Below are 24636 nucleotides of genomic sequence, written 5' to 3' on the forward strand. Positions count from 1 at the left end.
TGTTGTGCTCTTGTCCTAAGAAAGACAGCTTTCCTAAGGGCCACAGCTGCCAATCCTATAGCCTGTGGCCCAGGCCAGCCCCCTGCAAACCGATGAATTTGTGGGTCCTGGCCTCCTTTTAGACTAACTTTGCTGTGGGTCTTTGAGTAAAAACCAGATGTGGTTTTCCCTTTCCTCTTGTTCTATGTCCTGAGACCTTGGCTTTGTGGCTGGCAAAGATATTTTTCCCTGGTCTCCACCATCTGGAAGGTTCACGTACCCAGGTGCATCTGGTGGCCAGTCGATTAGCCTGAGGATGTCCGGCCACTGTATCCAGTGGGACAGAAACCTGGGAATTTACCTCGGGCTCGCATCCAGTACCTGCAGCCAGTCAACTGGTACCTTTGTGCCGTTTTATGGGACCAGGCCAGCTCTCAGGGGAGTTTGTCATGAGGGGGGTCTCAGTTCAAAGGGGCATTTGTTGCTTTTCCGCCCCCAGCAGTGAAGGATTTTTACTGTCTTAAAATTCACTCTGGGAGTGAATTTTCTGCATCATGATCTTTGTCTTTGGGTAAGCCATAAAAGGTATATTGATTTGACCTGCTATTGAGATTAATAGATCCTACTGTCATTGTTCAGACAATGAATCCTTTGAATTGAAAAGACCTCTGAATTGGGGCTATTTGTAGAGAGCTCTCATCATAACAGCTGTTTTATTAGTACCTATCAAATTAATAAATGATACAAAGAAATATAATGGCTAGCCTCCTTTATTTGAGTAAATGAAACTATATAAAAGGTTTTACTAAAGAAAGGTAATGTAGTTAGATAAGTGGATCAACCTATGATGTCATTTAGCTGACAACTCAATTCTCTGAGGAATTTAAAACAATTTTATCCTCCAGCTTGGAGTGATTAAAAGCAACCTGAGGTCAGGGACTGACCTTTGTAATCCCCACAGCACCCAAAGGACTACAACAAGAGGCACTAAGAATTACTTGAAGGGCAGAACAGAAGCACTTGACACTCATAAATGCATAAAGTTACTTTATTTTAAGTATACATTTAATTTTGAAAAATATAAATGCTAAAATATCTCATCTTCTTCATCTCTTAATTCCATAAAAGTCACAATAGAAAGCTTCATAAAACTGTAAAATACTATAATGTTATAGGAATTTTAGGTTTTATATTGGAAAAAATTATTAGTAATATATTGAAATGTTTTCTGTTCTTTATCATTTTGTTCCACCATGTTCATCTACTTCATTTAAAATAAAAAGATACATCATTTCTCCAAAGTTAATAAAGACTTAAGAGAATAAAAATAAGAATATCTGAAAGTGCGTATTGATTCTGAAAAGTAATGTGTATGAATAGGTACCAGCCATGAAAATGGCTAAAAAGAGGCAACAATTCACTCTTTTCACATTGTAGGAATGGGACAAAGTTACTTCTGGCTCTAAAAGTTTCACTGGATGACATTAGCCCTGAGTTGCAATATTGGCCTAAGAAACAGAATTGGGGATTTTTGTATATACCCATAGAACACAAAGAAATGAGCCAAGAAATAGGCCATATCCAAATACCTGGTCAAACACAACTTGATGTTTACATGTATCACAAAACTTTATTTCAGGCTGCAATGAAGCTCGATGACAGCATCATCTGAAAAGTTTCCAGGCCCTCAAATAGTCAAGTGCCATTAAATATCGTGTGATTGTATTCCGCCCCTTGGTGCCACTGCGTTTCATGCTCACGCTATGAAGAGCAGATACGAAATATGAAATAAATAACAAAAGCTCAAGTTCCTGCACCAAAATCGTTAAGTGGTAATAAAAAGGATTGAAGAAAGCTTTGTCCCATCCCTGAACAATGTCAATCTCTGTAATACAACTCAGATAGTTTTGTTTTGTTTTTTAAAGATAGTCAGCAGTCAATACAATTCAAGTACTTTAACACAATTTAAAAAAAAAAAGGAAGACAATCTTTCTCTGTATTAAACACCCAGATAGAACTGATAAAAGATTTACTCTGTGTGTGTTGGTACACGTGCATAAAATATCCTTAACTGTATTACTGAAAGCAGACAATTGCTCCCCCTCCCCCATTCTTTGAGGGGGGGTGGGGGGTAGGAGGGCTGAGTAAAGAGGGTTTTTTTTTCCTTACTTCTTTAAGCATCCATCTCCTACCCTCAATCCACAGCACTGGAAGAACAATTAGGAACATTACTGCCTATGGCACACAAAATAATTAAGGTTCCAAGTCCTAATTTGACATAGTAGAGAAGAGTGACTTTTATGAAAGAAAACAATGCCTCCAAGTGTTTTTCTTTCTAATGTAAAACCAGAGAAGGTCCCAGAAGGCAGACTCTTGGCCTAGTGATCTTTCCTTCCAACAATAAGTGCACAACCATACACTTCTGGTTAACAATTCTGACTGGACACTTGGTTCTTTACTTGTAACAACTCACATTTTTTTTCCTCAGTATTCACATCAGGGAGAAATGCTTTATAAAATTTTACCAGTGTATTCTGTGTGTCCAGTTTACATAGAAACAAAACCACACAATCAGATTAGCTCTTCAATAATGAGTAAATTTAGTTAAAATAGAGATAATGTGATGGCTCTGTATGGACCTTAAATTTTGTTAACTACTTCTATTCCTCTGAAAGTTAGGATTTTTAAAAATATACTGCTCACAAAAATTAGAGGATATTTCAAAATGAATATGAAGTGATTAAAAAAAGAAGCGTTTGATTTTTTTTATTAAACAAGAACATCAGAAAAGCAAATGACAAGTCAAAGAAAGTTGTTCAATTATGCAAAAGAGATGCAAAACCAACTTTTATTTCATTGGTGAAAATGCACCGTACAAAAGGCTGAAAGTACTGGAGTATCTGCATGTTCCCTGATCCTCTAATTTTTGTGAGCAGTGTACTTTCCTGGTTTCCAAAATATTGAAAAGGTTTGAAACTGACTGATATTTTTAGCAAACATCATGTACTATTCTGCCTTCATAGTATGAGTATCAATCTGTCATTGAATATGGATCATAAACAGGAGCAAATAGCTTTTTGGATCTTCTCAAAGGCTGAAATATTGAGTTAAATTGTTTTGAAAGAGATGGAGAGGGGCATGAATCCTCAAATACTTGATTCCTGATCAGAAAAATAAATTATTATATCTAGAGATTTTATTAAAGTAAACAGAAATCATTAATTTAACAAGATCTTAGGTTAGGCTGAACATATTATATTATGCATGGCTTTAAAACATTTTATTGATGCTGCCATCGGTTAAAAAAAGGGAAAAGCTTTATATTTTATTTTAGGGTAATAAAAACACTCTGGTAATGAAAAAACTAGAGTAATCATTTTGAGGATAGCTATAAATACAAACATAATGCCAAAATTTGGCATGTGAGGTTTTAACAATTAACAGAAAATTTGTTACTTTTATCTGAATGAAAAAATTGCAGCCCACTTATGTTTAACTTGCATAAAACTGAAAGTATTAAGATGATCAAATACTATATAAGTAACAGCTAATTCAAAATAATGTTTTGTAATAAAAATTTTAAGAGGATAGAATTATAACTTAATTAATATAAGAATAAGCAGGGGTCAATATGTATATATTATAAAACCAAAATAGATGGCTTCATTCAGTTTCTGCATTCTTCCAACCATATGTCTTGGGACATATCACAAAATAGGGATTCAACAATTAAATGTTTTTAAAGCCGATTCATGATATAAAATTTAACCTATTAAAATATTATATTTAAATAACATGGTAATTTACTAACTAAAGATTAATATTCTTTTTTCTAATTTTTAGTATGGTACTTTGAAGTACATATTTATATTCTAAACCTGCCACTCATATGGAACAATTACTTCCATCCTAAAAAATGTGTGAGTTTCATTAAAATGTATATACACATACCTTTTCAGATCTATCTGTAGTCTCCTAACCACCTTGTAGATGTATAAATGGTCTGTTAATATTTCTATGGATTTTGTCTGGTAAATATGGGCTATTATTGTATCAGTGATAGTTACTGATAGCTTGACAATAAAATATATTCACCCTCATTTGCATAACAGTAAGTCTCTCGGACCTCTGATGGATTTTTCCTTTGTGGTTTGGGTTTTATGAAAACTGACACAGGAGGCCGAGTAACTTGGCTCTTCACTTACTATCATTCTGTCTCTAACTTTGCACAGCTGTGCACCAGCCACACACAGAGTACATACATGAACACACAAATATTTCAAAAGAAAACAGTCTATCTAACAACACTGTACAAGACATTGACATGGTAACACAATTAGCATCTGTGCCCAGATACTACTATTATCAAAGCATCAGTTATTCCCATTACACAGGAGCCTCTCTCTCCTCCCCCATCTCCTTCATAGAACAGATCAATTTCTTTAAAAGAAAGGGAAAAATGGATGCTTAGAAACATGGTGTTTTTCATCTGACCTAGCCCTCTGGCTTAGCCTAAAGATTGTGTGTGTGTGTGTGTGTGTGTGTGTCTGTATTGTTTGTGTGTCTGTGTGTGTAAAAATCACATAATATACAATACAATTTTTACAGAAAGCCTGGCAGCTACAAATAAGAGGTAGAACTACTCAAAACTATGTTTCCTGCTGCAGGAAAAAATTCATTTTCTTTACAGTAATTAAAAAAAAGTTTAAAAAATTGACAAAAAATAAGTCGCAGGTTAGGCCCCATAATTTAAACAACAAAATATAGGATGAAAAATATTCTTCAAATGTACTCAACAGATAAGTTCATTAAAGGGTTAAAAAAAGTTGCATAGGAAAAACGGACATTCCAGCACTTGCTACAATGATGGCAATAGTTTATCTACAGGGAGTAAAGTACCTTTAGTGTTTCTCTTTTTGATAACTCTAGGATTAGGGTTTTTAAGCAAGAGCAAGTTAAAATAGCAGCACTTTCCAGTTCTGTAGAGCTCTATAAGCGAGAAAAAACTCTGTCTGGAGTTCAAGGTTTGTTCTACCAGACAGAAAGAAGCTAGTAAGCACAGCTCCAAAGCTAAAGTGGTAAGTTCCTTCAAAGTTTGAATAAAAGGTGTTATAAAATCCTTAATACTTTTGCCCTCTGCTCAAGAAAGGAAAAGGACAAAATCTGTGCGTGTCTTGCGTGACAGAGGAATTTGGTGGTCAGAGGATACATCTGAAAGTACAAGAACCAAAAGGGGGTTCTTCAGATGTTTTTTTTAAGGAATGGTGCACTCTTGTCATAATTTTACCTATGAAAGAGAGAAGTAGAGAGAGCACTGTATTATCTGGCCAATGACCAAAAAGCCAAACAAAACAAGAATTAAAAAATAAACAACCAGACAAAAAAACAAAAACATGAACAACAGAAGCTGTTAGTTTGAAGAAAGACAAACAGGTTACAATGTAGTTTCTGTTCCCTTGCTCCTCCAGAAATAATCATTGTCGTCAGGCTCAAGTTCTATTCTAATTTGAGGCACAACTTTTACTGGAGTTCCAGGAGGACTAGATAAAAAAAAAAGAAAAGAATAGTGAGTAATCAGATTTCCATTATCATCCATCAAATGTTTATACATTGTACAGAAGCCAAATGTGTCCTTCTCTGTTCTATTTAAATACTTATCTCCTCTTTCTGTATTAGAAACAAACACTTTAAAAATAGAATGAAGGTACCAAGAGAGTCAAGAGAGTCAAGTAAAAATTTTATAAGCTATCAAGATGGTGGACTGCCAGGTGGGTGACCCAATCAAATGAGAGGACAAAAGATTTAGAGAAGAAACTATTCAAGAATTTCAATTTTTTTCAGAATCAAGTAATATCTGGAATCTCTAGAGCCATGTTAAGAGGGAAGGAAACTCCCGGAGAAGAGCCTCCAGGAAATGCAGTCACCCCTTACATCACAAATGACATAAACAGGGTAAGAGTGACGTCGAGCCTGGGCTTTAGCTTAATGACACTGAAAGATTTCACTATTTCTAAGAGTAGGTAGAGTAAGTAGGTCTCTCAGAATGTTTCCTATCAGGGAAAACTGAGACCAGGCTTGGTGATTGGGTAATTTATTTAGGAGAAATTGTAGAGAGGAAGGGGAACAAGGTGTTCTGCCAATAACCAGCCATTGACTACATTTCTGTGGGGCAATCACTCCACAGAACCACATAAGGAAAGCACTGGGCGGTCCTTGGCTTTCAGTGGTAGAGCGTCGGCCTGGCGTGCAGAAGTCCCGGGTTCGATTCCCGGCCAGGGCACACAGGAGAAGCGCCCATCTGCTTCTCCACCCCTCCCCCTCTCCTTCCTCTCTGTCTCTCTCTTCCCCTCCGGCAGCTGAGGCTCCATTGGAGCAAAGATGGCCCGGGCGCTGGGGATGGCTCCTTGGCTTCTGCCCCAGGTGCTAGAGTGGCTCTGGTCGCAACAGAGTGACGCCCCAGAGGGGCAGAGCATCGCCCCCTGGTGGGCAGAGCCTCACCCCTGGTGTGCATGCTGGGTGGATCCCGGTCGGGCGCATGCGGGAGTCTGTCTGACTGTCTCTCCCTGTTTCCAGCTTCAGAAAAATACAAAAAAAGAAAAAGGAAAGCACTGGGCGGTCCTTTACCTTGGCATACCAAGTGACTGAAGAAAAGGAATTTTATCAGCATGATGTGTGGCGTTCAAGGAATGTTGGTGATCTATCTCCTGGGGGGAAAAAAATCTTTGTTAATCATAAGAGTAGTCTTTAGCAATATATATAAGTAGGGTGAAAATTAAAATCTCCACATATTTGATGCATCTTTTACATTGGGAAGAGTAAAAAAAAGGCAAGTTGGATCATTTCAATAAACATTGTATCAAGGTAAGAATCTAACTAGTATGTTGCCTAACCGGTGGTGGCGCAGTGGACAGTGTGTCAACCTGGGTTGCCGAGGACCCAGGTTCGAAACCCTGAGGTTGCTGGCTAGAGTGCGGGGTCACCAGCTTGAGCTCAAAGGTCACTGACCTGGCTTGAACATACCCCCCCACCCAAATCAAGGCACATATGAGAAGCAATCAATGACTTAACTAAAGTGATGCAACTATGAGTTGATGCTTCTCATCTCTCTCCCTTCCTGTCTCTCTCATTCTCTTGCTCTCTCTGCCAAAAAAAAAAAAAAAATCTAGTGTGATGAAGCCAAAATCACTCAGTTCCCTTTACTCTAGGTTTTCTAGGAAGAACTGCTGCTGTTCTTTCCAATGAGGGGGTAGGGAGTGAATCATTTGTAGGAAGTGAGCATCTACTTGTCTTGTGCTTGCTCTTGGATTTCCTTACATCCTCAACGTTCACAGTTTTGTCCTGGTGTTCATGGGGGGAATAAAAAAGTTTTGAGAAACTTATTTAACTGCAACTCTATTAATTTTGTTTTTTCATGGAATATAGACGATAAATATGATATTAGAAAGATTTAAGTTAGAATGATCATGGGTGACTTGTTTTATTTATTTATTTATTTATTTATTAGATTTTATTTATCCATTTTTAGAGAAAGAAAGAGAGAGAGAGAGAGAAGTGAGGGAGGAGCAAGAAGCATCAACTTGCTTGAGCAAGGCACAACTCCCATATGTGCCTTGACCAGGCAAGCCCAAGGTTTCGAACCAGCAACCTCAGTGTTTCAGGTTGACACTTTATCCACTGCGCCACCACAGTCAGGCATGAGTGATTTGTTTAAGTACATTTCTAATACATCAATTTTCAAGGTATCCTTTTTAAAGGGGTTTTGAGAGAATAAAGAACACAAGCACTAGATAGTCTAACTGCCATAAACCTTTGCAGGAGCCTCAAATTCTACTTGGTGATATTTTCTTGTAAAGCAGCCTTGAAGCTGTACTTAGAAGGGCTCATCCAACTTATGATGTTAATGGACAACATACACGCTGAGCTCTCTTTCAGTCTCCACTTGCTGAAGACAAATGCTCTAGAAATGAAAAATGAAGCAGAACATGGTTTGGGGAACCTGAATTCAAAAGGAAAAATGAATTACACCCCACTGATAGTACTGAGAAGAAATTAGCCTCAGTTATAAACTGTAGGTTACACGCAGATTTGGGGCACTAATGGTGAGAGTATTTTAGTTCTTTAAACCCAGTGTGGTAGCTAGATTCCAAGATGGTCCCCAATGCTCCCTGGTCCTGGTATTCATATTCTTGTATAATTCCTTCCTACATTGTACGAGGGTTGGTTTGTATGACCAACAGAATATGGCAGAAGGGATGATTTATCACTGCTGAGATTCAGTTATAAAAGGTTCTGTCTTGGTTGCACACTCTGGTATCTCTGGCTGTGGTGGAAGCCATACCACACATTGGCAGTCCCACGGAGATGTCCACAGGCCAAGAAACTGAACCCTGCCAACTGCCTTATGAGCAAGTTTGGAGGCAGACCCCAGTTCCTGACAAGTCTTCAGACGTAGCCCCAGCCGAGAGCTTGTCTGCCGCCTCAAGAGATACCCAGACCCAGACCCACCAAAATCAGCCGCTCCTAATTTCAGAATGTCTGGAACTGTATTAGAAAAAAAACATGTTTGTTGTTTTAGCTGCTAAATTTTGTAGCAATCTGGTACATAATAAATCCCTGTTACACCTGTTTTTCAAATAAAATAATTCACTTTAAACTTTTCTTGGTAAGCTGTTATGAAACATAAAGTGGAATTGTCAAATAGAAGTAAAAATATCTCAACTGTCTTTTCTGTTTGAGCAGATCAGAATTTGAAGTGCATCTGGATCTAGAAGAAGACATTTCATTCAAATGAGAACTCAAAGTGCAAGTGGCTTGGAGGCAATTGTTACATGCTATTGGAAGAGCTTACGATATATTGACTAATGTTACTACAGATGTTTTCCTCCTTTTAACGGGCCTGTTAATTACAAAACAAAAAGTGACATGTCAGAAATTATACCTTTGCCACCAAACTATTACCTCAGGAAAAGAAAACAGCAGTGTAGTTATAAAGGCGATTTTGAAATAGCAGAGAGGGAATGAAGAAATTTGGAAGAAAAAATGCACAAATCTTAAAAGTTATACCTAGAAAGTTCTGTTAATAGTTTATGATTCCCAATTAAATTTAAAATAATAAGTTATTCCAAATTCTCAATATTGACAATTGATTCATTGGTTGCTGAGAGACCATGTTGCAATTTCTCTTTTGAGCAGATGTGGTCATTGGCTGAAGCCTAAGGAAGACAAACAGTAACAGACAGTGATGTAGTACTATCAGCAGCAATCCAAATACCAGCAGAAAAAAGAAAAGTCAGCTGAAAACAAGGTGATGAGTTTAGCAATGGAAAGTAACTGGTGGTAACTTGGATCAGAGAAAAGGCTACGAAACAAAAATGTAAAAGGTTATGAATAAAAGGAAGAAAAGGGAAGCTCAGGGAATGTAAAAATGAAATATTTTTTTAAAAAAGTAATTAAGTTAAACCTTTATGTAGAAAAAAGAAAACAGAGGGAAAGTTAATGTAAATGATAGTTCTAAACTTTTTTCTCTGCAAGTGCAAATCATATTAAAGCAGGGAAGCAAGAGGTTAGTTCTACTCACTGTCAGAAGGTTTGCTATCACTTAGGAAAGGCTGCTGTTCCATGATGTCCATTGGAATTTTAATACTTGGAACTTTTTCTGAGTATGGGCAGTCAGACTGTGGAAAAAATTGGTCACAGTTTTAACAAAGGTTTCACTATACAGTCCTTCCTATGTACCAGTATTGATTAAGCTTACCATATCATCATTTACATTGTACTAAGGAAGAAAGCCTTAGATATAATCATTCCCACTTTGCTACCTTTCTCTAACTCTCCTCATCTGTAACGTAGGAACTATGTATATACACTCTATAGAGAGCTCTTTTGGCAATTAAGGACAAGTATATATGATCAATCAAAATGATCAAGTATAGAGTACATACCAAAAGGTAACTACACTCCCACTTTGGAATGGGATCCCAGGGATCCTATTAGAATAAGGATACCGTACTATATAAAAGAACCCAGAACAAATCTGATCATAGAAAATGCCATTTTGACAGTCCTACTGGGATAACCTCGGTGTGTCTGTGTGTGTGTGTGTTAAACAAACTTCATCTTTCTCCTAGCACTAATTACATACTCCTCCTGGGACACCTGTATTTCTGTGAAATAGTCTCCTAAAGGAAAAAGTGGACAAGTGTTTTATTTTTCAATTTAATCACCCAATTGCAGAAGGATTATCTACTCTATGACTACTATAATTATATAAACAGACCCAAACCTCTAATTCCCTTTCCTTTTAATTTAAGGGTTACAGAGGAAAAAATTCCAAAATTATGTCAAAAAGAAGTACAGCAGCAGAGGACCTTGGTTGAGAGCCCCTCAGACATATGTCATAAGAGGTGAGGTCACCAGCATTTGTCCACCTTAGGCTCAACATTACATGAAACTGAGTTATCTCAAGCTTAAATCCTGGATTGTCTTCTGGCCAGGTAGCTCAGCTGGTTAGGGTGCCATCCCTTTACGCCAAGGTTGCCAGTTCGATCCCCAGTCAGGGCACATACAAGAATCAACCAAGAAATGCACAAATGGGTGAATCAACAAATCAATGTTTTTCTTTCTTTCTTTCCCTAAAAATCAATAAAAATATTATTTTTAACCAAATACATTTTATAGCATTACTCGGCAAACTTTCTTTATATCTATGAGATTGGAGACTGGAGTTCTTTAGATGTGGTGGGTTATTTTTTGTTTGTTTGTTTGGTTTTTAGAAGTTGTTATATCATTTTTAGTGTATTAGTGGTTAAATAAAAGTTACAGAAAATATAAAAAAAACAGAGATAAATAAAGGGCAAAGAAAGGTGAAGGCTAACATGTAATTCGGCCAGGTAATTATTCTTGGACCTCAGCCATACATCTCATGTAAGAGATAAAAAAAAAATTGATTTTTCCTATTTGTCACTTTCACAAGCTTCACTTTGGAATTTTGAGAAGTTTCTTACATCATCATTGTCACTGTCCAGACTTCCTTTCTTCTTTTTCTTTTTCTTCTCATCTTCCTTCTTTTTCTTGTCCTTTTCTGGAATGACATCATCGAGGAAGCTGAGGTCGTGCTGGGAAAAGAAGTAGTCCATGCCTTTTCTGACAGCTACCAGTGCCAAGATCTGGAAGAATAAATACAAAAAGTGTGTAAGAAACAATGTCAGATGAAGTCATGAGGATATAAATACTGCCCTATCAAAGGCAGTTGAACCTATTTTGTATAAGGATAGAAGATGATGGAATTCATCTTGCTTCTATGGACTTATATTCAGTGGCCCATAAACATTTTCTTCATAAAGAAAGTTGGTTCATAAAAGTCTTAATTGAAACTCACTTTGTTTTGTTCAGTGAAATGTATAATCAAACTCACTTAGCATTTTAATGTGAAAGAATGAGTTTTTAAACTGTTTTCTTCCTTATCAGCTTTTCAATAAAATAACTAAAAAATTAAAGGAAAAAACAGCTTGCATTTTATTTCTAATTATTCAAAACTAAAAAACTATAAAAGTATTTGAAAAATCAAGAATATCTGGGCATTAGCCAGTTGGCTCAGTGGTAGAGCATTGTCTCTGCATGTAGATATCCCAGGTTCAATTCCTGTTCAGGGCACACAGGAGAGGTGCCCATCTGCTTCTCCACCTCTCCTCTCTCATTTCTCTCTCTTTCCTCTTTCTCTCTCCTTCTTCCCCTCCTATAGCCATGGCTCAATTGGAGCGAGTTGGCCCCAGGTACTGAGGATGGCTCCATGGCCTCACCTGAGGCACTGAGGATGGCTCCATGGCCTCACCTCAGGCACTAAGAAGAGCTCAGCTGCTGAGCAACAGAGGAACACCCCAGATGGGCAGGGAATTGCCCCCTACTGGGCTTGTTGGGTGGATCCCAGTCAGGGCATATGTGAGAGTTTGTCTCTCTGCCTCCTTTCCTTTTACTGAATAAAAAAAATAAATAAATAAAATAAAGAAAAATCAAGAATATCTGTGTAACATAGAGTAGTACACTAAGACATCTTCCATGTATTGATGATGAGGTAGTAGTTGAATATGCAAATACCATGGACTCTATTGGGCGACTTCAAAAACTAGCATTAACAGAATACTTACTGTGTTTTAGATCTTGTGCTAAAACTCTTAGGCAGTGTTTTCTTATTTATTCCCACAACACTCTCAAGGAGAAGATACTATGATCTCTATCTTACAGCTGAGGAAATTGAAGCTTAGATACATAATAAATATGCCATCCAAGATCATTAAGCCAAAAAAAAAAAAAAAAGGAGAATATGGAGGGGCCCAGCTGTCTGCCTCTAAAATCAGTGTCTTAAACTCTGTATTTTTTATTCTATTAATAACTCTTGAAGATTAACTTCTGAAGGTACATTAAAGATGCCCTTGATCAACAATAACATTTGTATGCACTAGGATACAAGAATCATGACTCTGCTTCAAATAAACAGTTGTCTTTACCTATATGCTCTCTAGATATCAGTTCCTTTATTTGCTAGAGCAATAATTATACCTGCCCTACTGATATTACAGTATTGTTTTGTAAACAAATAAAAGCTCTTAAAAGATAAAAAATACTGCCCTGGCCGGTTGGCTCAGCGGTAGAGCGTCGGCCTAGCGTGCGGAGGACCCGGGTTCGATTCCCGGCCAGGGCACATAGGAGAAGCGCCCATTTGCTTCTCCACCCCTCCGCCGCGCCTTCCTCTCTGTCTCTCTCTTCCCCTCCCGCAGCCAAGGCTCCATTGGAGCAAAAGATGGCCCAGGCGCTGGGGATGGCTCTGTGGCCTCTGCCCCAGGTGCTAGAGTGGCTCTGGTCGCAATATGGCGACACCCAGGAGGGTCGCAACATGGCGACGCCCATGATGGGCAGAGCATCGCCCCCTGGTGGGCAGAGCGTCGCCCCCTGGTGGGCAGAGCGTCGCCCCCTGGTGGGCGTGCCGGGTGGATCCCGGTCGGGCGCATGCGGGAGTCTGTCTGACTGTCTCTCCCTGTTTCCAGCTTCAGAAAAATGAAAAAAAAAAAAAAAAGATAAAAAATACTATTTGCCTGACCGGGTGGTGGCACAGTGGACAGAGCATCGGACTGGAATGTGGGGGACCCAGATTAGAAACCCTGAGTTCGCTGGCCTGAGCATGGACTCATCTGGTTTGAGCATAGCTCAAGGTCGTTGGCTTGAGCAAGGGGTCATTTGGTCTGCTGTAGCCCCACTCCAGTCAGTGTAGATGTGAGAGAGCAATCAATGAACAACTGAAATGCCACAACGAAGAACTGATGCTTTTCATCTTTCTCCCTTCCTGTCTGTCTATCCCTCTCTCTGTCTGTCTCTGTCACAAAAAACTAAAAAAAGATAAAAAATATTTTATAAAGGTAAAACTTTATCACAACACAAGCAACATATTTCAAGTATATACAGGTCTGTTTGTTTTTTTTTCTAGCTTTCACAAAACTAATAGATAGTTTACACCAAGTGCAAATGGAAGTCGTTTCTCACACTCAGTGTGTGAAACAACTAGTAAGTTAACAGAGTTTGAGAGAGGGACGGGGGAAACTGGGTGAAAAGGTAAAGGAATTGAAAAGCACGAGTTGATAGTTACAAAATAGTCATTGTCTCAGCAAGTACAGCATAGAAAATAGAGTCAGTAATATTGTAATGACTATGCATGGTACCACGTGGGTACTAGAAATACTAGGGGGAACACTTTATAAAGTATATGATGGTCTAGCCACTCTGCTGTACACATAAAACTAATGCAAAATAATACTGAATGTAACCTGTAATTAAAATAATAAAATTGATAATAAGAAAATAAAAAGAAAAAATATATAAGAAATCATCAAAGAAAAAAAATTGACTATATTAAGTATCACTACTGTTTTATACCATTTATCCTACTTCCCTGGAGGAAAAAAAAAACAATTATAAAAAACCAATACCCATAAAACAAAATAATAATCCTGGTTAAGAGAATTTTTATTAAAAAAAAATATGGTTTATGTATAACAATTCTGTTTCGAAAGCCACAGGGTGACAGAGCAGACTGGAGGCTGGCTCTGTGACCGTTTTCAAGTGTGGGCATATGCATTTCCTTGCAGGAATGGAAAGCTATGGTAAATTATAAAACTCAATAATGAAACCAAATACAGAGCTAGCATTTCCTTTTCTTCCTTCTTTCACTGGTGATGCAGAGAGGAAGATCATTCATTTGCCTTGCTTCTCAACATATCGTAACAAGGATAGAGAGCCCACACTTAAATTTAGCATGATACAAACTAGTAAGAACTTCAAAAACTAAACTTTTTGCTCCATTTCTTTTAATTCACTGGATAACCTCTCATAAGTTGCCTAATTTGTTCTCTATTATTTGGACTAAAATGCCATACTTTGTTAGATTGATTCTATTATACAATGATACTTTTAAAACAACTCATGTGTACAATCATCTACTATGTGCCAAGCACTGTGCTATATATTTGATATTCATTACTGATGCTCAGAGAACAATAACAATACCATTTACTTTTTTTTTTTTTCCCGAAGCTGGAAACAGGGAGGCAGTCAGATAGACTCCCACATGCGCCCGACCGGGATCCACCCGGCATGCCCGCCAGGGGGGGATGCTCAGCTGTGGGAGGGGAAGAGAGAGACAGGGAGGAAGGAGAGGGGGAGGGGTGGAGAAGCAGATGGGCGCTTCTCCTGTGTGCCCTGGCGGGGAATCGAACCCGGGACTCCTGCATGCCAGGCCGACGCTCTACCACTGAGCCAACCGGCCAGGGCTCATTTACATTTTATTGATAAGTTAATGGCAGCTCAGGGAGGTTCACTGACCAACACAAACCAGGGCTGCTATCTAAACTCAGCTTAGTTTCAGTCTGATGTCCAGTGTACACAATCACACACATGGGAATCTTAAATCACTTCCGTGCAAATCAAAGTGATTTGGTCAAAGCTGGAAAAAAAAAATCGGAACCCCACATAAAAGACACCTGTGTCTTCCATATTACAATAACCACATGATATTGGTTTGACTTCATGGGTAAGTTCAATAAAAGGAATACCTACCATGACTGGAAAAATGATAGCAGCCACAGTCGACTTGAGGATCCAGAGCAGGGCTAGACACAACACCTGCAGGAAAGTGAACAGGTGGACTCTGCGCAGGGGAACATGGCGCAGGTAGATAAAGTCAGGCTGGTGCTTCAGGGGCATCAGAAGCAGCTTCAGACGGTCCATGAACTGAGGAGAAAAGGGGAAGAGAGTACAACTGCATTACTTCAAGAGACAGCACACAAAGTCATTTCTATTATGCCTAACTCTCCACTAGTGGTTTATATTCTATAATTTGGGCAAGCAGTGTCTGTTTCAAAGGACAGGGGTCAGGGAGTGCAGAAATTTAGTCTAGCAGAGTTAGACGCTGGATGAGTCCTCCAATTTCTATTATTACTTTGGAGGAATGTTATGCAGATATATGAGATAAAGTGGCTGCCAAGAATAAAGTCACAAAGCGAAATATAAATTCTAGATGCTCATCTCTTACTTTCTATTTATACTGTCTAAGTCTTGGGAGAGAGGATCTTGCGACTATTTTAATAATGATTCGCTGAAGCAAGACACCTAACTCATGTACCTTTGTTGTCCTATCTGCAAGAGGAGGAGATGCAGCTATGAGTCATATACATTTCAGGGATGTTTCAAGGATATAAAGGAAGTATCCAACTTGAAAATGAAAAAGCACTGGTATTTTCATAGGTTACACAGTATCTATGGCATAACTTAACTAACGCGTTCAGTAAAACATTACCATTTTTTTAAAAAGAAAAGCCATATGAATATTTATTACAGTGAGTTACTGAATGTCAACAACCAGATATATGAATCCTGGAGAGGCTATCACACTGTCATATAAAAACAGGTATTGAAATGACTGCTGAGCACCCATGTGCCAGGTCTGTGCTTCAAAGAGTAACTGTTGGGTTTACATTGATGATGATGATGATATTTCAGCACCTATCAAAGGATCTTTCAGACAGAAGATGCCCAGTACATAACTGCTGAGCTGAATTACTGTACAGTAAGGTTACACCCCGGCTTTCTTTGTGGAGGGAAGGGGCAAGGGCAGATGTAGACTGCGCTGTCACAGACAATCATCTCTGATGGGACTTCCTAGCTGCAGTGTTTCCTTTCTCCCGCTGGGGCCATTTTTGACTGGTGGGGTCCTTGCCACTTACAAAGATTGAGTCACAAAATTTCTTGCTAAATCAAATCTTCCCAAAAGTTCCAAAAAAGGAAGAATCAAGGGAAAAGTAAGGAAAAAGGCAATAGAAACAACAGTGCTGCAGAATTTTTAAAATCTACTATCTTCCTTTCAGTAAGGGATTTTCTCCCATCATTATGAAATTGATTTTTCCTTCTAATTCATAAACATGCACTGAGTGCTAACCATCAATTAAGCCCCTAGAATGCATGAAACAAAACTTTTTATCTAGATTGACCAATTAAATCTAAACAAAAATAAGAACGATTAGTTTGTAGGTCATATTAATTTCAATTTTTTCCTCTTAGAGGAATAAAGAGTATTTACAATGCCAGGTACAAATGAAATATTTTTATACATTTATCTTCCCAAAAGTTTCATGGACACAAAGAAAGCCACATTCATATTCATTTAGTCCAATGAGTGAAAAACCACCTTGTGTTTTGTAACAAATATCCTAATGGTGAAGAACTCTACTCAATGGACCTAAATAAGGAAAAACTAAAGTAGACTTTTCTCTTCTGGGGAGTCTGGCCACTTGCCAGCTCTACCTGACTCTAAAACCAAATTAATCTAAATTCAATAAGCGAAAGCAAGGACTATTATGAAGGGGTTTAAATAAGTTCTTATTATGTTCACAGAACATGCAGTCTTTTCCCCTTAAAACATTACTAAGTGCTAAATAAGGCTACAATTAACAAGGTGCCAGAAAGCAGCAGAAACACTTCCAGGTTCCCAGTGCCAATTAAATTAAAGCTCAACTGAAAGACAAAGTCCCTTACAAAGTTTTCCCTAATGATGTTTTTTAAAATGGGGGCTAATTTTTTACCAAAGTTGTGAAGAGCTAAAGATTTCGACAAAAGTGGCATATAAACCACACTGACTTTATTCTTTTATTGGTTCAAAACTTCAGATCATTGAATTCAGTTATGTGAAAAGCACATCAAATAAGAAGAGCCTGTTCATAGTACAGGGTAAAGGCAAATAGATACATGGTATCTTGAAGAGTGACATGAAAGTATTGATTTCCTTTTTTTCAGACAAAAAGAAGAAGAAAAAGAAAGAGGAAAAGGAAGGAAGAGAGGGAGGAAGAGAAAGAGGAAGAGAGAGAGGGAAGGAGGGAGGGAGGGAGGAAGGAAGGAAGGAAGGAAGGAAGGAAGGAAGGAAGGAAGGAAGGAAGGAAGGAATATAGATCAGAGGTCTCTTACATTTCTGGTCATATGACCTTTAAAAGCATATTTTAAGAATGGGGCCATGGCCTGGCCAGAGCTCAGCGGTAGAGCATCAGCCTGGCATGTGGATATCCCAGGTTTGATTCCTAGCCAGGGCACACAGAAGAGGCGCCCATCTGCTTCTCCACTCCTCCTCCTCTCCTTTCTCTCTATCCCTTTCTTCCCCTCCGACAGCCAAGGCTCCATTGGAGCAAAATTGGCCCGGGTGCTGAGGATGGCTCCATGGCCTCTGCCTCAGGCACTAGAATGGCTCCAATTCCAGTGGAGCAACAGCCCAGAGGGGTCGAGCATCGCCCCCTGGTGGGCATGCCGGGTAGATCCGGCTGGGCGCATGAGGGAGTCTGCCAGTCTGCTTTCCCCCCTCCACCCTCCCAACCGCTTCTCACTTGGGGGAAAAAAAAAATGGGTCTGTACAATAACATTTATTAACACAAGCTAACTTTGTTAATTAAATCAGAACATGAAAAGTAGGTAAATGGTAAGGAAAGTAGAAAATAAATACACTATAAAAAATTTAACAAATAATTAGCACTTTTCTTCAAAGATCTATTACTGTACTAGCCTTACTATTCAGATAACATGACTATACTTAGATTGCTATAAAAAACTTACCTGGACACCTTTGAGGGACGCTACCCCCATATACAGGAACACGCCATAGAGTACAGGCATGGGAATAAACTAGAAAGGAGAAAATTGGGAGACAGGTTAAAAATAATGATAGTAAATGGAGAAAAATAGTGTAAATAAAAGCTAAATCTGAAACTAAAAGATAGGACATAATAATATAGTGATCTCTAATTAGGGTGCTTTACGAATCATTGATACACTTTGAAATCCTTTGTACTAGAAATAAATGAAGGGTGAAAGTGATTCAATTTTCATTTGATGCCTGTTTGTATTTTTTTACAATGAGCAAGCATGATCTTAGTAACTTCTTCTTTAATGGGAAAAAAAAAATGTGTTACCCTTTCCGCTTAAAAGGAATGGCAGTAAACCAAATGCTTGCGTGGCTGTGCGGTGAGAGAGAGGGACAGGGTCACCTCACTCCTGACACCAGGTTCTTTCCAACAGTCTGTCGATTTCAATTCTTAACAAATTTTCCCCAAATGATCTATCTATCAGCTTGGTATTTAAATGCTTTTTTTTTTCAATTAAAAAAACCTCAGACGACTGTCCCCTTTCTTCCTCTCAGGACTACTGAGAACTAACTAATGAGAACACTGCTTGAAGGGAGCATCAAGCATCTGGAAGCGCTTAATTACACCCAGGGATTAATATACAACTTTGAAAACCAGCTTTGTACATTTCATGCTTTAATTAGCAAGAGTCCTTTTTACATTGATACAAAGTGTTCTAATAATGGAAAGTTCCACTGAGACGTTTGTAAGTTTTATCTATTCCTAGACCTTTGGAACATCCCTGATACTACAGAAACTAAGCCGGTCAAAGAGGATGCTGGTTCTGGGAAGTCTTCTATCTGGACTACAAAAGGGTCTCAAGCTTCTATTTTGAAAAAGAAGCTCAAGTAATTTCAGAAGTTTTCAAAACTAAAATACTAAAACTGCAGTCAAGTCATTCCAGTCTTACCTAATCCACATAATAGTATGACTTTAATTTTTAAAGAACTATTGCATGTGTTAAGTGAAACACAATTTCTATCATCCTTTCGTGATGGTTATCTGAAACAGTTCTGTATTTGAGACCCTTTGGCCACTACTGGGGAAATAGTAAATTCAGAAATGCCATGACCATCTCCCATTGTTACTGATTAGTTATAGGAATTAAATTTATATGGAATAAATATACTTATTTCTATAAAACATCACACGATTCTAAATAAAACCAACAGTTTTAATACAGGCAATTGGACCTTCAGCTCAAAGAAAAATAAATGACACTGAATGTTGAGAGAGGTGGGACGGATGGTATGAGTGGAGGAGAAGCCGTGTGTGCTGTAATACCCAACGGTCACCACCAGGAGGTGAACACAGCACGTTTAAACCACTTGAGTTCTGAAATGTGCCTTTCTTTCTTTTAGAATGCGCAGGCTTCCACTCCTTACCATTGCTCTGTACAAATTTACCAAAAAATAAAAATGAAGCTAACAAAGACACCATTTTATAGCTTTGACTCATTTCTTAATTTTTAAAATATCTTCTGCAGGCATGGGCCATTCCATTTTTCCTTAATACAGGATAATTTCCTTCTTGTCATTTTATTTCTAATTTCTTGGAAAGAAAGGAAAGGTAGAAGAGGGGAAAGAAAAGTACAGTTCCTGGAAAACCAGTTAGAAACCCTGCAGTAGTTACTTTTTAATCTCTATAATGTGTTTTCCTGGCTTGAAGGAAAGTAATCACAAAGCTGATCCTGGCCGATGTCCACCCCTCACCTAAGCTTAGCTAATATTTTCTCTAATGTGGTTCTAATACCAAAGTGAAGGCCAGCTGTGCCTTGTGCCCAGGTCTGCTCTTTCTGAACTTCTGATGATAAATATGTCTGAGTCTACCACAAAATAAAATCAGAAGTTACCAATAACTCGGGATGGCGTGGGGTACGGGCAGGGATATAGCTTTAGAAATGAATATGTTTTTAAAAATCGCCCCTTGGTAAAAAGGGAACACTATACAAAAGGAAGGCTATTAATTAGATTTTTGGCCAACTTCACTGTGATACAAATTATCTTGTAAAATTCACCATTTTTTTTATAATAATGAAGAGTCTCAATAAACATCATCCAGTTTGGAAATCTTGATGAAATTTAACAGAATCAATAGGTTAGATGATTTTTTTTTATTGGCTTTGGTTCATGAGTCACATCAGAAGGTCAATCTTTAAAAATTCATCACAATAAAAACATTCATCACAATAGGAATTTTCCAAAGGAAGGAAAGAAGAATATGTCTTTAAAAGATGAGATCCCATTTTAAGTTAAAATAATATTAATATTATATATATATATTAATAGGACATAGACCTTTTTACAAAGCAAGACAGGAGAAATTAAAACACAAGGCATACTAAGTTTATAGGCATATCTAGAATTTCCAAATGATAAAATTATGCAAAGAAAATTATATAAATAATCAATTATACCCAGAAGGCCAAAAAAAGTATAATTGTAAATATTACAATGCCTTTAATAAAAACAAAAATGACAGAATTAAGTGCTTGATCCCACAACCAGCTAGAATAATGAAATCGAGATGAAGTCGATGAAGATGAACATATTCAGCCTGGGTCATACCCAGACAAGGTCACTTAAAATTTCAGATTCTGGTGACTATCGTTTCACTCTTTTTCTCTTATTCCTCTTTTTAATTTTCTGATAGCGTTAGATTATTTTCATAAGAAAAAAATACAAAAAGGGTAATAATTAAGTCTAATAAGGAAGACAGATTGTAATTATCCAAAGCACAGATTTTAGTACAGGAGGAAGGCCTTCCGCAGAACAAGAGTTGTATGTATGTGTGGGTGCATGTTTGTGGGTAAAACCCTAAATGAGGTCCCAGTTAGGAGCATGGGCACAGAAATCAGACAGAGCTGGGTTCCAATTCTAGCATTACCTGTTGTGGGCCCTAAAAATAATTGTCAACTTTTCTCGTCAATATTCTCATCTATGTAGTGGTTCTGCTAAAGATTACACAGCACAAGACATCTAGTTCAGGGCCTGGCTAAGCATACTCAATAAATGATATATGTGGCATTGATGTCATCATCATTAGGACCTTCACTGGCAAGTCAAAAGCCTGTGACTGCAAAGCATCACTCTCTTTGGTCCCTCCGTGGTGGTGGCGGGGGATGAGGACAGAAGTACAGTCCAGAACAGGGGTCCCCAAACATTTTACACAGGGGGCCAGTTCACTGTCCCTCAGACCGTTGGAGGGCCATCACATTCACTGCTCCTTTCACCGACCACCAATGAAAGAGGTGCCCCTTCCAGAAGTGCGGCGGGGCCGGATAAATGGCCTCAGGGGGAAACGTGTGGCCCGCAGGGCCATAGTTTCGGGACGCCTGGTCCAGAGAATGGCTGCAACAGTCAGACTTGAAGTCTTGGTTTTATTTCCGCTCTAGAATATTGCCCCTTCAATTACAGCAGTTATCTTTAGGAACATATTATTAAAATAATATCCTAATGCTTAAAAATCGGGGCTAATAATAAAGTCGCTGACTTGCAATCTAGTCCCTAGTCATTGAAGAAACCATGGAGCAAGGTATGATGAGTCTGAAAATGCCACAGGTCTCTCTATATATGAAAATTGGAAAAAAAAAAACCCAGAAAAAATAAAAAGAAAAGAAAATTGGAAAATGGATGAGAGAAGCTAGGAAAGATCAACTCATGGGAAATAAAAGTGGGTGAATTTTCTGATGAAAGTACTGTTTTATTTTAAAAGATGGTAAACTCTGGGCCCTGGCCAGTTGGCTCAGTGGTAGAGCGTCGGCCTGGTGTGCAGGAGTCCCAGGTTTGATTCCCGGCCAGGGCACACAGGAGAAGCATCCATCTGCTTCTCCACCCCTCCCCCTCTCCTTCCTCTCTGTCTGTCTCTTCCCCTCCCGCAGCCGGGACTCCATTGCAGCAAAGTTGGCCCGGGCGCTGAGGATGGTTCTATGGCCTCTGCCTCAGGCACTAGAATGGCCCTGTTTGCAACAGAGCAATGCCCCAGATGGGCAGAGTATCGCCCCCTGGTGGGCATGCCGGGTGGATCCTGGTCGGGCGGATGCGGGAGTCTGTCTGACTGCCTCCCCGTTTCCAACTTCAGAAAAATAAAAAAATAAAAAAAGACGGTAAACTCTAATGGTTATGAAATCAGCCTTTGGAGCCAGAACTGCCTAAGTTCAAGTCTTGGCTCCACCATTTAAGAATTTTGTGACCTGACAAGTTATTCATAATTTTTCTTATCTGTAATATGAATACAATTATTAATATAGTTTTATAAGCGTAATTGGAGAACTAAATTTTTTAAATCCTTGCAGAACCTTTAGTCAATGCCAAGCTCAGTAAGTGGGAGCATACCATCATCCTTACTCACCATCATCATCATCACTATCATTTATCCCTGTTTCCGTGTTATCAGCAGAGTGTGTGGCATTTTGTAGGAGGTCAACCAAAGGTTGCCAAATACAAATTAAATATAAATCTCCCACATTTTGAACACTCAAAAAGTCTGAGAGATAAATTTTGGCCACTCCTCATCTTAAAGATAAACTAATTTGAGGAAAAGCAACAGAAGAAGCAGCGAACTTTACATGATATCTTTATTAATGAAGATATTAGGCTTGCCAGTAGAATGAACAAAGGAGGCTCTTAGCTGTTCTTTAATCTCCCCAAGTCTCCCATACAGAGCACTAACTAGCTTAACAGCCAATCTTTCCACTACAGAAACACATGTAAACTGTTTAACCAGCTGGGTAGCAGTTATGCCTGCTTCGCAATAATTCTGTATTGAATCAGTAGTGAAATGCGCGGCATGTAAGACGTGGCTGGCTACGTATTCACAAGGGGTATTCTTGTGATTAAAGCTAGTGTGCCATGATTCCTTACAATCGCCCATGTAAAAAGACAGATTTTGGCAAACAGACCAAAACAGAGGTCATAAACTTCATGCTCAAAGAAAGCCTGCACAAGTAGGCAGGGATACAACTACTTATACTGCTTAATGCATGTAAAAATTACTAGAATCATCTGAGGCCAGTAAACTTGTGAGGGATTAAGGTGTTCAGGCATTTTTATTTTTAAAAGTCATACATTTTTTCTTGATCCTCTTCATTTGATCTGTCTTTTAAGGCAAACTCTGAAGTAAAACCATTCTCTAAAGTTGTCACCTGTTTCTTTAAAACACACATAGTCACATGGTAGGGGGAAAGTTCCCTTGTCTAAGGTAATCCTGATCATGCCTTTCTGTGTGAATTCTGAGGTTAATTGTTAATCTTGACTTTTAACTGTAACTTTAGATTCAGTTGTAACTTAGATTTGTTTCACTCCAACCTCAACATCTGCTTCTTCCTGTATTGACTTTTCAAGTAGCTATATTAATTCTGTGGTGAATGCATAAACCTTAAGAAAACTTTAATGATGAAAAGGACACATGATCTAAAATAGGCTGACTTTATCAGCTATAATTCTTGAAGTTAAGAATATCTTAACTACTTAAGGAAAGAATCACAGTAGTCATTGCTACACTATTTTATTCTTCTTTTTAAATCTAGATTTCCCACATTATGTTGGAAACTATATTAACAAAACAATTTCATGACCCACGTTTTGGGCAAAATCTTCCCTAACAAAAACGTGTGCTAGATTGCCCTTGTCACTGATTCCTACAATGACTCTTTTTGCATTCACCCAACGTGCATGGACGCTAGCAGCTGAATGAGGGTGAACCTAAGCATGGATTACATATGGGAGGTCAAAGGGAAAGCCAGCTCGTACACACTGGTCCCTTTGATCTCGTACATCTCTCTTTTTCCTTCCTCTTTTCTAGTTTGCTCCTGTAGATACTAAGGTGCTTTGCACATCAAAGGAAAGACAAGAACAACTTTCAGCTTTAATTCCTCTGCAGCCATATTTGGGTACAGGGTGATAAAATAGTTAGAAAGAGGTGTTGTTGAAAATGTGAGTTTTGCAGCTCACCCTAGAAATAGCAACTTATACAGTATCTATTCTCTGTGTCTCTTGGGACCCACCCATGATTACGCAGCAGACCGATTCTCCAAGATGAAGGCCAATCCGCTGTCCCATCAACAAAAGACCCTGTAAACACATCTGACTTTTTTTAAAATCAGGATTGTATACTGTATTGATTAAAAAATAAATTAAAAATGGGTGGGGGTGATGAGTAAATATAAACGCTTGGAAAGATATCTATATTATCTCTTGTACAAAGAGTGACCAAGTAGAAGAGACCCCACAATAGAAGCTCTGCAGTGTATGAAGAAAGCCCACCTCCAGGGACACTAGGCACAGATTCATTCTCAGTAGAGCCTCCCACAATATGGGGTCATAACTGCCTGCAATGACCCCTCTAAAACCTGGTCTTTCCAGGTGAGGTCCCACCGTCTGGGCGGTGAAAGCTGTCATTCCATTTTCCCACTCACTGATGTGCCCGTGTCTCTGGGACAACAGAGGAACAT

At 38.6% G+C, this 24636-nt stretch overlaps 1 protein-coding gene across 5 annotated transcripts in view; it reads right to left on the reverse strand.

Annotated features, from left to right (window-relative positions):
- Positions 1–1019: 1019 nt before the first annotated feature.
- The window catches only part of SLC4A4 (solute carrier family 4 member 4), a 432895-nt gene continuing 409278 nt past the window's right edge, over positions 1020–24636 (reverse strand). For 3 of the 5 annotated variants that reach the window (XM_066280764.1, XM_066280763.1, XM_066280766.1), the window contains exons 21-25: positions 18118–18186; positions 15082–15255; positions 10983–11144; positions 6604–6683; positions 1020–5519 (exon numbers count right to left, since the gene is read on the reverse strand). In XM_066280764.1, the coding sequence (XP_066136861.1) occupies positions 5414–5519; positions 6604–6683; positions 10983–11144; positions 15082–15255; positions 18118–18186 (591 nt within the window). In that variant the 3' untranslated portion in view covers positions 1020–5413. Of the gene's footprint in view, positions 5520–6603; positions 6684–9556; positions 9654–10982; positions 11145–15081; positions 15256–18117; positions 18187–24636 lie in introns of all 5 variants that reach the window. The other 2 variants (XM_066280767.1, XM_066280765.1) reach the window with 1 other exon arrangement.

Source organism: Saccopteryx bilineata, chromosome 5 (genome assembly GCF_036850765.1).
Source record: "Saccopteryx bilineata isolate mSacBil1 chromosome 5, mSacBil1_pri_phased_curated, whole genome shotgun sequence".
Classification (NCBI taxonomy): domain Eukaryota; kingdom Metazoa; phylum Chordata; class Mammalia; order Chiroptera; family Emballonuridae; genus Saccopteryx; species Saccopteryx bilineata.